This window comes from Microcaecilia unicolor, unplaced genomic scaffold, assembly GCF_901765095.1.
Source record: "Microcaecilia unicolor unplaced genomic scaffold, aMicUni1.1, whole genome shotgun sequence".
In the NCBI taxonomy this organism is placed as follows: Eukaryota; Metazoa; Chordata; class Amphibia; order Gymnophiona; family Siphonopidae; genus Microcaecilia; species Microcaecilia unicolor.
The window spans coordinates 71,875-86,235 of NW_021963165.1; the positions used below are offsets into that span (position 1 = coordinate 71,875).

Sequence of the window (14,361 nt, forward strand, 5' to 3'; positions counted from 1 at the left end):
ATGTGGCCTGGACACCATCTTCAGCTCAGCTGTTGTGAAGTATTTTCCACTCAGACCGCACCTGGCGGGAATGTGAGCCTTTTTATGACGTACTGTCTTGATAGCGAAAAAGACGATTCTGTCTCTGTGGTTGCCTCTGGAGGCCCCCACTGAGTCACACTGCAGATCTACCATGATACGTCTGAGTGCCTTAGAACGTAAAGAGTATTGTGAACCTTGCAACAGTGCGGGGTGATCACTTTGTCTAACTTGGCATTTTGGGCTACTGACACAGACAGCAGGCAGCCATATTTTGAATGATTATCTAGTACTGTTTGTCACCACAGGAGGGAATTGGGGGAGTGGAGTGGTGGGGAAGGGGAAGTGGGTATTATGCATGTACGCTTACACACTTCTCTGAGTATTTACAAAAAAAAAAATGTAATAAAAAAAAAAATTCTACAAATGTATAATGAAAGTTACGAAATTCATTTTTACCAAGTCACTACCCTAGGAAGACCGATACTACTACTGAAGCACCTCTGATTATGGTGTGGAAGCTTCTATTATGATGGTCCAACAAATTTTTTTAAGGGATTAGTGATTTGACATTAAGAGGTTGAGCACATCTTATAAAAGGCAACATAGATTAGTATATGCCCTTATAAAATAGGCTCTTACAAACTCCAGAAGTGCACAAATTCACACTTACAAAATACATGAATGTACCTTCCAAACCATGCCCATAAGAACTGCTATGTACAGTTTGTGTAAGTGCGCACGTTTGTATATGCACCCGCATTAAATTTATAAGAGCCATTTTCCATGTACAACTGATGTTACATGTGGACATGGTTTTACAACATTACCCCCTTAAAGTTAGTGAGAATGAAGATGAAAAAAACAAAAAACAAAACAAGAGTGGAGGTGTAGCCTAGTGGTTACAGCACTGGTCTTGACATCTAGAGATGGCCGGTTCAAATCCTACTGCTGCTCCTTGTGATCTTGGGCAAGCCACTTAACCCTCCATTGCTTCAGGTACAAACTTAGATTGTGAACCCTCCAGGGACAGGGGAATGCCCAGTGTATCTGAATGTAACTCATCTTGAGCTACCACTGAAAAGGTGTGAACAAAAACTAAATAAATAGGTCTTCCAGTGAGCTGCTTACATTAAGGATGACCAATCTTCATTAAACAGGGTCCTCTGACCAGTTTGCAAAACCTGGCTCTAAAAGGGGAATGATTATTCTGGCAAAACCCACAGAAACATTCATACATTTTTTTGGGCTGCCAGATCTCTGCAGATTTTTCCTTTTCTCTCCCTCCAACTAAGATTAATGAGACAAAAAAACAACAGAGGTTTTCCTGCAGAGCTTTGACAATACAATGAAAACATGTGGCGAGGTTTGAACGTCCAAACCAGGTTGGAATATTCTCCTTTTAGAGTACAGCCTGAGTTGCTGCTCTTATCCCTCTCAAGGTGATCAAGGAGGCCGGTTAAGAAAATGGTTACAATGGTTCTCAGTGCCAGGTGATCAGAGTAAGGGCCCATCCTAAACACAGCGACTGATTTTACCAGCGATTCTTATCTTACTGCCCAGAACAACCCCCATGTTTCCAAGTTTGCAGGGCAGGCAGCTTCACCTCTCCAGCTGGTTATGTTCACGCTAGAACTCAAGGCTTTAAACATGCAGCTCTACAAATCCACCCTTCACAGCAGAAGCTATACACACATGATAAAGAAGGACAAAGAAGGTTTGATGAAAGTAAGCATTAATAACCGTTTATTGAAGCTTCCAACGGAGAAGCACTACAACTTACCAGTAATTATGAATAAAAAAACACACACCAGGAGAAAAACAGTACAAAAAACATTAGTGAAATAATGGGGAGGGGGATTTATGAACCCACCAAATTCATAAACATTGAATTTGGCCAAAACAACTGTAATTAAAAAACAAAACAAAAGCAAACTCCCACCCTCCCCTCAACTATTTTTGTAAGGTAAACAGCTCAGCAATTCAAGATTATTATACAGTCTGGTGGGAAACCTTTTAACAATGTTGCTGCTGGAAAAGCCAGTAACCGGTTAGGGATATCGGCACAGACTCTGAATCCCCATGAAACAATGAACACATAAGGAAATGACCCCCAAGGTGCTAAATCTGAACAGAAAGATAAATTCAGAAACAGAAATTTTGTTCGTTTGTGGAGAGGAAATGCAATGGGATAGGGAAAGAAGCTTGGCTGCCTCCTCTTCTTCTATAAACAAAAAAGAAAAAAAAAATCCCTATTACATAAAATCCTGCCCACAAAGCTGCACAGATCAGATTTACCATGGAATGCCAGGATGCAAACAAAAAAGTTCAACATAACATAATGTGGTCAAAGATTGTGTTTTCATTGCTCTTTTTCTTGTTTTGTTTTTTTCATTTTCAATGTCTAAATAGAGCAGTTGGTCACAAAGGTCAAGTATCAAAGGCGGCCTTTAAAGCACACCACATGCCAGTCTTGTAACAAGTCCAAGTCATCCGTCCTTCAAGTACACGCAAGCCTCAGGACTTCCCAGAGGCTGGGAAAACCCCTGTTCCCATTAAGACACTGAAGAAATAGGGTTATGGGGTGAGCCCATCTGGGTCAGCACTTTATCCAGCCATTGCAGAGGCCCATGTAGGTGTATCTCGATCCAGCATGGAGTGCTTGTCACATCCTGGCGGTGATACTCGGCACCCCAGCCCTGCAAACAGAAGGAATAATGTGTTACAGCACAAAAAACTGATTAAAAACACCCCCCTAAAAAAAAAAATAAAAACAAAAACATAACAGTTTGAGCTAAGTAAATTTTATTCACTTATTTCTCTGGTCACCATTCTTTCAGAGAACCCAACAAAACTTACAATTTAAATCATCAATAATAAAATAAACCCTGCCCTGTATACTGACCGTTTTAAACTTATTTACAAGGTAACCCTACCTACATCATATCATACGAACATTAGCTGGGAATAGCTGTCTGTTCTTGTATCCCTCCAGGGACAATCATCAGTGTAATGGAATACAAAACTCAAAAAAAGCTGTTTCCTGCCCCCAACGTGGCATTTTATATTATTTATTTATCCAAATTTCTGTTCCACACAATCCTATTTTCTTGGCGGACTACAAGGACCACACACATAATAAAACACACCACCAAGACACACTTTATAAACCAAAACTCCTAACTGGCAGTACTTGTTCCAATAGACATACCCCCCCACTCATCCAATCCCATTAGCCCAGTGGTTCCCAAACCTGGTCCTGGAGGCACCACACCCAGTCAGGTTTTCAGGATATTCACAATGAATATTTATACACGAGATCTGCATGCAGTGAAGGCAGTGCATACAAATCGCTCTCACAAATATTCATTGTAGATACCCTGAAAACCTGACTGGCTGGGGTGCCTCCAGGACCACTTTGGGAACAACCGTATTAGCCTTTAATGCCTCCTGTTCCACCAAATGCTTTTTACTCTATGAAAACCAAGTAATCTAATGAGTTGGAGTGGGCATTATTTTACAAGGAAAAGGAAGGCATCATTAAATTTGACGACGATGATAGGTACTTATAGTCTGCTTTATCCCTAAAATATAGGATCACAGCAGGTAAGCAAAAATACTGATAACAATTTATCAGAAATACACAATATAAATCCACAAGATTAAAATAAATTGAAGATTTCATAGCAAAAATTTTGAAAACAAGCATGATTTTAACAATTTTTGAAACTCAAAATAATGTGAATGTGTGAATCTCTATGTAATGCATTCCAACATTTCACCGATTGATAAAATGATTAAACATGCGATCTTTAAAATTATTCAGCAAACATATTAGAGGGGTCAATTCTACTGGACAAGAGAGCCTTCTAAAAGTCTAAAAACGACACAGCAAATTTTAAACAGCATATGTGCCTTCATGGGCAACCAGTGAAGCTCAATAAGAAGAGGAGACATATGATCAAATTTTGATTTACAAAACAGTCTAACGGCTATATTTTGGATCATCTGTATTCTGTTTAACTATTTCAAAGTAATTCCTAAAGTGATAAAATTAACAACTGAAGAAGTCCCCTTAGAATCAAAACTATATAGAGAGGAAAGATCCCAGGTAACCTTCTTTCCGAGAAGTTCTGAGGGAAAATGACATTTCTCTGGGTAAGTTAACATTATTTTGCTCTGTGCTTTGTGATTTAAAGATTAGGGGATACAATGGAAATTGTAGGTTTATTGATAAAGATAGCTCAAATTAAAAAAAAAAAAGAAGCAAACTTTATTTACTAGTTTCCAGCAATTCCCTGGTGGACTGTAAGCCTCCCAAAAAGCTTACTAAGGATCATAATGGGGTGGTGGTGGTGGGGGGTTAATCTACTTATCAAAGATTTAGCAGTGATAGGTATCTGGAGGTTGCTCCACATGAACTTGACTACACTATTTTCTCTCACCCTCATGGGGTCAACACACGCTTAGATTATACTCTATTGTCCCAATCCTTATCTGTAAAGTGGACAGGTCAGCTATAGGAATGGCAGATATCTCGGATCAGTCGACAGTATGGGTGGACATGACATGAGGGAAGGCTTCCAGATCTCCGTGTTGGCGGATGAATCCAGCCTTGTATCAGAACAAAGATTTCCATGTGTATCTCTTACAGGCCTGGCTGGACTATGAGGCTGAAAATGATATGGACGTAGTGGGGCCTAGGGTTTACTGGGAGCAGGGGTGTGCTGGTAAATTGTTAACAGGGGGCTCTCTCTCGCCAGCAAAGTAAAAGAGAATTCAGGAGGGGCCCAAGCCCACATTTTGGGATCCATTTGTTAAAGTAGCCATGGAGAACCGGCTCCCAAAATTCTTAAAAACTTAACAAACGGCTCTTGAGAGCCTGTGAGAGCCTGCTCCAGCACACCACTGACTGGGAGGCCGTCAAAGCGGTACTGCGGGGCAAAATCGTTGCATTCATGGCTTCCCTCAATAAGAACAGGGAGAAGGAGATCATAGAAGTGGCACTCAGGTTGAGGGAGACAAGGACACTTCTTATACTTCAACCCTCAGAGGAAAATTGCAAGGCTCACTTGCTCTTTTCAGAAGCAGATGTTATTAGATACTAGAGCCTTGTATAGCATTAAGCTCTATAAATACTGAATGTACAGATGGTGGAATAAAACAGGCAAGTTGCTGCTGTCTCTGGTGAGGCAACGGTCCTCCAAAAGTTGTATCAGCAAGATTAGGATCAGAAGGGGGGGAGGGGGCATTTTTCTTGGATGGTACATATCCAAAAGGAGTTCATGAAATTTTTTTTTTAATTCTTTATTTATTAATTTTAACATTCATAATATATGCTTATGAGTGAAAATACACCAAAAGAAAAAATCATCATTCAATATACACATAAATCGACCTCAAGGGTACAACTATCGCCCACAAATTTAAGTAATTGATCCAAGAAAAAGGAAATATCTATACTTAAATCTTAAGCAATTTCACAAAAGGGGGGGGGGGGGGGGGGGGGGGAAGGCAGCTTAATTCCTGAGTGGCTTACTCTAATCTGCCATACAGTGTTACACACGAGACTAAACCTGTACTCTGACCTCTTCTTTGCTTATTATAAAGTCCTCCAGCTGTTTTGGTTCAAACAATTGTTTAAGTTGAAATTTTATTCTACATATACATGGGAATCTGAGAAGAAAGTCTGCCCCAATTGCTATTACCCTAGGGCATAACAATAAGAACATCTTACGTCTCCTCTGAGTTTCTCTGGATAAGTCAGGAAATACTCTAATTTTTGAACCCAAAAACAGCGAATCCAAGTGTCTCAAAGAAAGTTTGAGCACAGCGTCTCTATCTATTTCCAACGCAAATGTGACCAGTAAAGTGGTCCTTTGGGTTATAACCTCAAGAGAAGACTCAAGGAATGCCATGAGATTCATTGCATCTTGCCTCTGTAAATTTTCTGGGATATTCCCATCCACTTGTATATAATAAGCACGGGTTATAGGTGGCAATGAATTCTCAGGCATTCCCAGAGTTTCTATTAAATATTTTCTAACCATCTGGATTGGAAGTATCAAAGGGGATCTAGGAAAATTTATGAAACGTAAAGTCAATCTCTTAGAATAATTTTTCAAATGCTCCAGGCGTCTTAAAGTAAAGTTTTTGTCCTTAATTAAAGTTTGTTCCACCAGTGCAAGTTTTTCAATTTTTTCTGACAATTTCTTAACCTTCGAAGCCTGGAGTTCACAAGTTTGTATTTGATTTAACGCAGTCTCCGAAAGTACTTTAATTGTCTCCATATTTTTCAAAACTAAAGCTTGTAATGCAGATTGGGTCGTAGAGGTTAAGTTCCATAGTGACTCCAAAGTCACTACGGCAGGTTTCACTACTGTTCCCACTAAAAACTCCGGAAGAGGGGCCTTGGAGGCTTGCTCCAGGATACTCACTGTTTTAGAAACAACGTGAGTAGATGATAGTCCCGGTCCCTCCTGCTTATCGGCTCCAGATGTCCTCTCGTGCTGGCTCCCTCCCTGTTCGCCTTGTATTCCTCCTAGGATTGTGGCGACAGGGCTCGCACTTAGAGCTTCTCTTCCGGGTTGTGGAGGTGCCGCACGTTCGACGGGGCTCAGGGAAGCCCAGTCTCCACTGCCGTCTAGCGTCAAAGCGCCAGCTTCGGCTGAGGGAGTAGACGCCAACTCAGGAACGGAGAAAACTCGGAATTGCTCCAGCGTCGTCTGGAGTAGCTGGGGCGTTCCGCCCGGGACATGGGCAGCCTCCCGGACTTTGCCTCTCCTCTTCCCCATCGATTGACAGGTAAGACGCTCTCACAAGAGTCAGCTGCTGCAAACTAGTATGTCCGCTTAAGCTGCTCGAACCGTCACCATCTTGGATCCCCGAGTTCATGAAATTTTACACTTCTTTACATAACACGAGCTCTTTTTCTCCCAATGTAGAGATTTTTTTTAACACCTTGGAGCTGCCCTCATGTTCACCGGAGCAGCTTACTTGCAAGGGAAGGAGTTAAGTACATAAGTATTACCATACTGGTGCAGACCAAAAGTCCATCAAGTCCAGCATCCTCGCTTCTAACAGTGGCCAATCCAGGTCACAAGTACCTGGCAAGATCCCAGGTGGGGTCAATAAAAAGTTGAAACTGGCAAAGACTCCTGGGCCGGGCGGCTTGGGCATAGAATTGTACAAAATCTTGCAGGACGTTATCTTAAGGTCCTTTATCCACATGTGTGATTCCATTAGGGACATACAGAATATGGGCCTCTCCTTAAATCATGTCTATTATTATTAGCATTTGTACAGCACTACCAGACGCACGCAGCGCTGAACACCTGATACAAAGACAGTCCCTGCTCAAAAGAGCTTACAATCTAAGTAATACAGACAAACAAGACAGTTACGGGTGAGGGAAGTAATGGGTGAGAAGGGAGGAAGGGACAAGGGGAGGGCAATTGTGGCTAGGAGCTAAAAGCAGCAGTGAAAAGGTGGGTTTTCAGTATAGATTTGAAAACACGTAGAGATGGAGCTAGACGTATGGGTCCAGGAAGTCTATTCCAGGTATAAGGTGCCGTGAGAGAAAAGGAGCGAAGCCTGGAGTTAGCAGTGGAGGAGAAGGACGACGACAAGAGAGATTTGTCAAGCGAGCGGAGTTCAAGGGGAGGAAAGTAGGGAGAGATGAGTGCGGAGAGGTAATGGGGGGCTGCAGAGTGAATGCATTTAAAGGTCAGTACGAGAAGTTTAAACTGAATGCGGAAGCGGACAGGGTGCCAGTGAAGTGACTTGAGGAGCGGGCTAGTATGGGTATAACGATTCTGGCGGAAAACAAGTCGTGCCGCAGAATTTTGGACAGATTGGAGAGGAGAGAGATGGCTGAGCGGAAGACCAATGAGAAGTAAATTGCAATAGTCCAAGCGAGAGGCGACAAGGGTGTGGATAAGGGTTCTGGCAGCGTCTATATAACTGTTCTCCTGAAACAGAGCAAAGATGCAGATTTGGTGGGGTCTTGCTGACCCATTTCGCTGTTGAATCAGGATATCAAAACTATGGCAGCGGTTCTGGCATCCCAGCTGGGTGGTTTCCTCCTGCAGCTTATACATCAGGACGAGGTGGACATTGTGCTGGGCCTATTTGCCTCAGTCAATATCCTTAAAGTCTCCTTCATTCTTCAGGAGAGGTGGGGTTTGCCTAGGGATGAGATCCTGGCCAGACTGGATGCCAAGAAGGCATTTGACAAAGTGATATGGGAACACCTGTTTTGGGTGTTGCAGCAGTTTGGCATCGGGGGGGGGGGGGGGGGGGGGGGGGGGGGGCGGGGTTCCTGGACTGGATCACAGCACTCTACAGTAGCCCAACTGCACAATTAATTATATTGATGATACCTTAACGGAACCTATTTCATTGGGTAGGGGGACGCAGAAAGGCTGCAACCTATCCCTGTTCTTATTCATGCTCACCCTAGAACCTCTGGCAGCAAACTGGAAGGCATCGTGGTAAGTGGTCGGGAGTACAGTATCAATCATTTTGCAGATGACATACTGATGCTTATTAATAATGCTTCCCACATGCTTCAATTTGTCATGACAATTACCCAAGACTGGGTGTTTCACAGGTTTGCAGATAACTTTGGCGCTAAGTGGAATGACCTCCCTGTGAATTTTATGGGTCGTGTAGCCCTAATTAAGATGATATTACAAAAGTTGATCCACCCATTACAGATGGTCCCAATATGGGTTGCAAGATGAGAAGAGGGATTGTATCAGAGTATAGTTAGTGCCTTAACCTGGAACTCCAAAAGGCCTAGAATCTCTTTTCACAAACTAACGCATAATAGGGCTCAGGGAGGGGTGTGATTGCCTAACCTTCGCCTTTATGTGGCCACACTTCTCAGGTGGATACATGAGCTCCATTCTAAGTCTAGTCTTTACCCACCCACTGATTCTTGGAAAAGCTGGTGTGCTCCCCATGGTATGATTTTTTTTTTGACCTGGACTCTCGACTACACAGATGGTTGGGGGCTATGAGCAGGAATAGATTTATCTGCTCCGTGGCAAAGGCCCGGGCCAGGTGGAGATGCATTATTGGACACCCAGGAGGTGTGAACCCATTTCTGCTGCTGTATGTTTACCTTGATTTTCCAGCAGGGTTGGGTTTGATGGTGTTTTTGAAGTGGGGGAGGGGGGGGGCTGCTGCTTTCTGTGACAACTCTGGTCATTGAAAGATGACAATTTCCCACCTTTTAATCAAATCAAGCATGAATGAATATTCCCAATATATGCTTTTTTTTTTCTCCTATCTTCAGGTGAGGAATTATATCTTCTCATAAGTACGGGAAAATTAGGTTCTTACCTTGGTAATTTTCTTTCCTTTAGTCACAGCAGATGAATCCATTAACTGATGGGTTGTATCCGCCTACCAGCAGGTGGAGATAGAGAACACTGAAAGACACAGTGACTCTGGACAGCCAGCCCCCTTCTGCCTTCAATATATGAAATTTCCAAAGCAGAGTGAATAAGAAAGGCAATATAACAAACTTTCCTCACAGTGAACAAACGCCCCAGAACTGGAGCAATAACCAAACAAAGGAGGGACGATCTCAACCTCCTGCAACAGCACAGCATGTAGAAACTCTGAGAACTTGTCTTCAACTCCACCTGAAGAGCAACAATATCTGCATGAAAGATCTGAACAACAACAAAGTCAGACAGGGAGGGATCATAGATTCATCTGCTGTGACTAAAGGAAAGAAAATTACCAAGGTAAAAACCTAATTTTCCATTCCTTGTCATCAAGAACAGATGAATCCATTAACTGATGAGATGTACAAAAGCACTCCCCACGTAGAGCCAACTCCGCGAATCAGTACTTGCGCACCAAAATGCACATCCTGCTTTGCTGCAACATCCAGCCTGTAATGCCGTACGAACGAGAGCTGAGAAGCCCAAGCAGCCGCACGACAGATCTCATGAGAAAGAACGCCCGTCTCAGCCCAAGAGGAGAAAATCTCTTTTGTGCAATGCGCTTTAAACGCTTCAGGAGGAGACCGTCCTGAAAGCAGATAGGCAGAAAAAATGACTTCCTTGAGCCAACGGGCTATAGTGGCCTTAGACTCCGGACCCCCCGCACCAAGGACCTGTCAACAATACAAAAAGGTGATCAGAAGTCCTGAAGTCATTTGACATCTGTAGAAACTGCAACAGAGCCCTGCGAACATCCAAAAGACGCAACTGCCCAAAGGAATCCGGAAAGTCCTCCCTAGAAAAGGAAGGTAGAAAAATGGGCTGGTTCAGGTGAAACGCTGAAACCACCTTAGGCAGGAAGGAAGGAACTGTCCGTACCGTCACCCCGGACTCCGAGAACTGTAGAAAAGGATCCTGACAGGAAAGCCTGAAGTTCAGAAACGTGTCTAGCCGATGTCATGGCCACCAAAAAGACTTGTCTTGAGAATCACATCCTTCTCAGAAGCCCGCCTAAGAGGCTCGAAAGGCGAACGCTGGAGAGCCTTCAACACCAGCCCCAGGTCGGACAGGGCAACCGCATGGGCGGCCAGAGCTGAAGCGCCCCACTGAGAAATCAGACGTGTGGATGCGCCGCAAGCGACAAGCCAGAGACTTTTCCTTGAAAGCATGCCAATGCTGCCACTTGAACTCGCAGGGAATTGTAAGCCAGACCTTTTTGTAAGCCATCCTGCAAAAAGTCCAGTACCGGCGAGACTGTAGACCGCGTGGGTGTGATTGCCTTTGAAATACACCACGCCTCAAACTTGCGCCAGATCCGAGCATAAGCTGCAGAGGTAGACCATTTGCGGGCCTGCAAGAGAGTAGAGATGACCTTTGTTTCTCAATTGTGCCTCTCAAGAGCCTGGCCGTAAGACCAATCCAGCAGGGATCCTCCATGGTCACCGGACCCTGCATCAACAGGTTCGGCACCAGAGGCAAAGGAAGTGGAGCCTCCACCAGCATTCACCGGAGGTCAGCATACCACGGACTACTGGCCAATCAGGGGCGATGAGAATCATCAAACCTTGGTGCTGTCGAATCCGCAATAGGACTCGCCCTATTAAGGGCCAAGGAGGGAACACATACAGGAGGCCCGAGGGCCAGGGTTGAGCCAGTGCATCCAACCCCGCCGAGCGAGGATCTCTCCTTCTGCTGAAAAAGCGAGGAACTTTGGCATTTGAACTGGACGCCATTAGATCCTATCCGGGAGTCCCCCATTTGGCAAAAATCTGAAGAAAAACATCTTCTGCCAGTTCCCATTCCGCTGGGTCGATTTGATGTGTGCTGAGGAAATCGGCCTGCACGTTGCTCTGACCTGCTATGTGAGCTGCCGACAGTCACTGCAAGTGGAGCTTGGCCAAATAGAAAATCAGAGCGGCCTCCGCGGCCAGTGCCCTGCACGGAGTGCCGCCCTGGCGATTGATGTAGGCCACCACTGTCATATTATCTGACAGAACATGGACAGGAAGCCCCTCCAGAGTCTTGTGGAAGGCCAGAAGAGCCTGGAGTATCGCTCTCAATTCCAAGCGATTGATGGACCAACCCGCTACCACTGGTGTCCACTGACCCTGAGCATAGCTTCCCTGGCAAAGCGCTCCCCAGCCGAAAGGCTGGCATCCGTTATCACCAGGCACCAAGAAGGAAGCGCAAGCGGCATTCCCTGTTGCAAGATCCTATCGGACAGCCACCAATCCAAACTGTGCCAGGCCGCAGGGAGCCACGTTAGCCGACGTTGGTATTCCTGGGAAAATCGGAGACCACTGCTGAAGCAGAGCAATCTGCAGCAGCCTCATATGAGCTCTCACCCAGGGAACCACCTCCATGGTGGCCGTCATCAACCCCAGCAGCTGGACAAAGTCCCTAGGACGAAGCATCTGCAGGAGCAGATGGACCTGATTCTGAAGCTTGCATCGCCTGTGGTCGGGGAGAAAGACGAACCCTGAGGCCGCGTCGAACCGGACCCCCAAATACTCAAGAGACTGAGAGGGGATCAGGTGACTTTTGGGTATATTGACCACCAAGCTCAGAGTCTGCAGAACTAACAACTCTGGTTGTGGTAAGTCGGCTTTCGTCTGCCGAATCCGCTCTGATGAACCAGTCGTCATGGTAAGGGTGAACTCTGATACCCTCTCGCCTGAGAAAAGAAGCTACTACCACCACCATCACCTTGGAAAAGGTATGGAGAGCTGTGGCTAGGCCGAAAGGCAAGGCCCAAAACTGGAAATGTTGGCCCAAAACCGCAAACCGGAGAAACCGCTGATGCGGAGGCCAAATAGGAATGTGCAAATATGCTTCTTTGAGGTCCAGAGACGTAAGAAACTCTTCTGGCTGTACCGCCGCAATGATGGAGCGCAAGGTTTCCATGCGAAAGTGTCACACTCTTCGGGCCTCGCTGACTTTGTAAGTCCAGGATCGGTCCTTTTCGAGGCACCACGAAATAAATGGAGTAGCGACTGCAGCCGCGTTCGGCGGGAGGCACTGGAATCACTGCTGTGAGCTGCAGCAAGACTTGCAAGGTCTCCTCTACCGCCGCCTGTTTGACGGCAGTGTCGCATCAGGACTCCAAAAAAGCGTCTCTCACCGGGGCACCAAACTCCAATCGGTAACCTTCTCTGATCAGGTCCAGGGCCTACTGATCTGAAGAAATCTTGGTCCACTCCTCGAGGAAGAGGTAAAGATGCCCTCCTACTGCAGGAATCGACGAGTGGACCGACGTCCCATCATTGTGGAGGATGCCCCTGAACTCCTAGTCGTTGGCCGGCCGCCACGGAATGTTTGTCTTAGCGAAAGGAGTTCCTCTGCTGAAAACGGGAATGTTGAGAAAACCCAGCAGAGCGCCCCGGGCAATACCTGCGAGCTTCGCAGAAACGTGGCCTGGAAGAGGAGGGAAAAACAGGACTTTTGGAAGAAGGCCTCGTCCTATCCTCAGATAACCGCTGGGACTTAGAGTCCCCTAGGTCTTTAACAATCTTTTTCAATTCCTCTCCAAATAGCAGAAGGCCCCGAAATGGTAACCTCACCAGCCTTTGTTTTGAGGCCATGTCAGCCGCCCAATGCCGCAGCCAAAGAAGGCGACGGGCTGAAAACGCCACAAATATCTATTTAGCCGAAACTCTGACCAGTTCATAAAGGGCATCAGCCAAAAAGGCCAGGGCAGACTCCATCTGCGGCCCCACCTCTGAGAGGGACCTCACACCATCCTCGGGCTGATCAACCGCCTGCTGCAACCAGGAAAGGCAGGCCCAGGCTGCATAGGAACTGCAAATAGCCGCCCTTAAGGAAAGGCCCGAGATTTCAAAGGACCGCTTCAGCGTGGACTCTCGCCACCGGTCTTGCATATCCTTCAAAGCGACTGGGAGAGTGGTCTTTTTAGTCACGGCCGTAACCAACGCATCCACTTTAGGCATCCCAAAAGGGGCCAAGTGATTCTCACACAGAGGGTAAAGCTGACCCGTAGCCCTGGCCACCTTCAAAGGCCCATCAGGGTCAGACCATTGAGCTGACATAAGCTCTTGGATGGAGTCATGCACAGGAAAAGCCCGCGAAGGCTTCTTAGTATTAGCCATCCTAGGATTAACAGAGGAGGCACCGCCCTCGGCCGGATCATCAATAGACAGGGCCTGCAAGGCGTCAGTAACGAGAGCTGGCAGCTCATCGCGGTGGAATATCCGAACCGCTTTAGGATCATCTAAGTCCTGTGGCAAACAGGCACCCTCGTCTGGATCATCCGTCCATGAGGGCCTGCCAGATCTCTCAGACTCCCCACAGCGTGACCACGGGAGGGGGGGGGGGGGGACGGGACACACACACCACTCTCAGACGGAGAATTTACTCGGCTACGTTTAGCATCAGTCCCAACGCTCAGGGGAAGAAGTAAAATCAGCAGCCACCGCAGGGCTATCAAAGCCGGGCGGGAATCCAGTCTGCAACGAACCGTCAGACGCCTCCGGCAGAGCTCTTTTTAACATAAAAGCCTTGTGCATCAGCAGCACAAATTCCAGGAAGAAAAACTCACCCTGGCTCTCCGCTCCCGAATTAGAAGAGGAGGAAGGAGCTCCTCTAGCAGCCTCAAAACAAGGCGTCCCCCTGCACTCACTCCTCCGCAACCGCGAGAGTCGAGTCATGCGGCACTTCCAAAATGGCGCCCGTTGCAAGTTCCATCGAGCAGGAAGAATCACCGCTCGCCATGCCCGTACTAGTACGAGCATCTAAGGAGCACGTACTGTAAAAGCCCCGTTGCTGATCTGCATTTACCACAGCGGGAGAAGCTTAACTCCTTCAGCAGTCATCGCCCGACTGGACGGAAATATGGAAATAAAATGGCGACTTCGCACCAAAACTTACC

At 46.2% G+C, this 14,361-nt stretch overlaps 1 protein-coding gene across 1 annotated transcript in view; it reads right to left on the minus strand.

Annotated features, from left to right (window-relative positions):
- Nucleotides 1-1,741: 1,741 nt before the first annotated feature.
- Nucleotides 1,742-14,361, minus strand: part of LOC115459031 (mothers against decapentaplegic homolog 1) — a gene marked incomplete at its 5' end in the record, with an annotated part of 88,166 nt that continues 75,546 nt past the window's right edge. Inside the window, 1 exon segment of the mRNA XM_030188894.1 lies at nt 1,742-2,717. Within this exon segment, the coding sequence (XP_030044754.1) occupies nt 2,574-2,717 (144 nt within the window).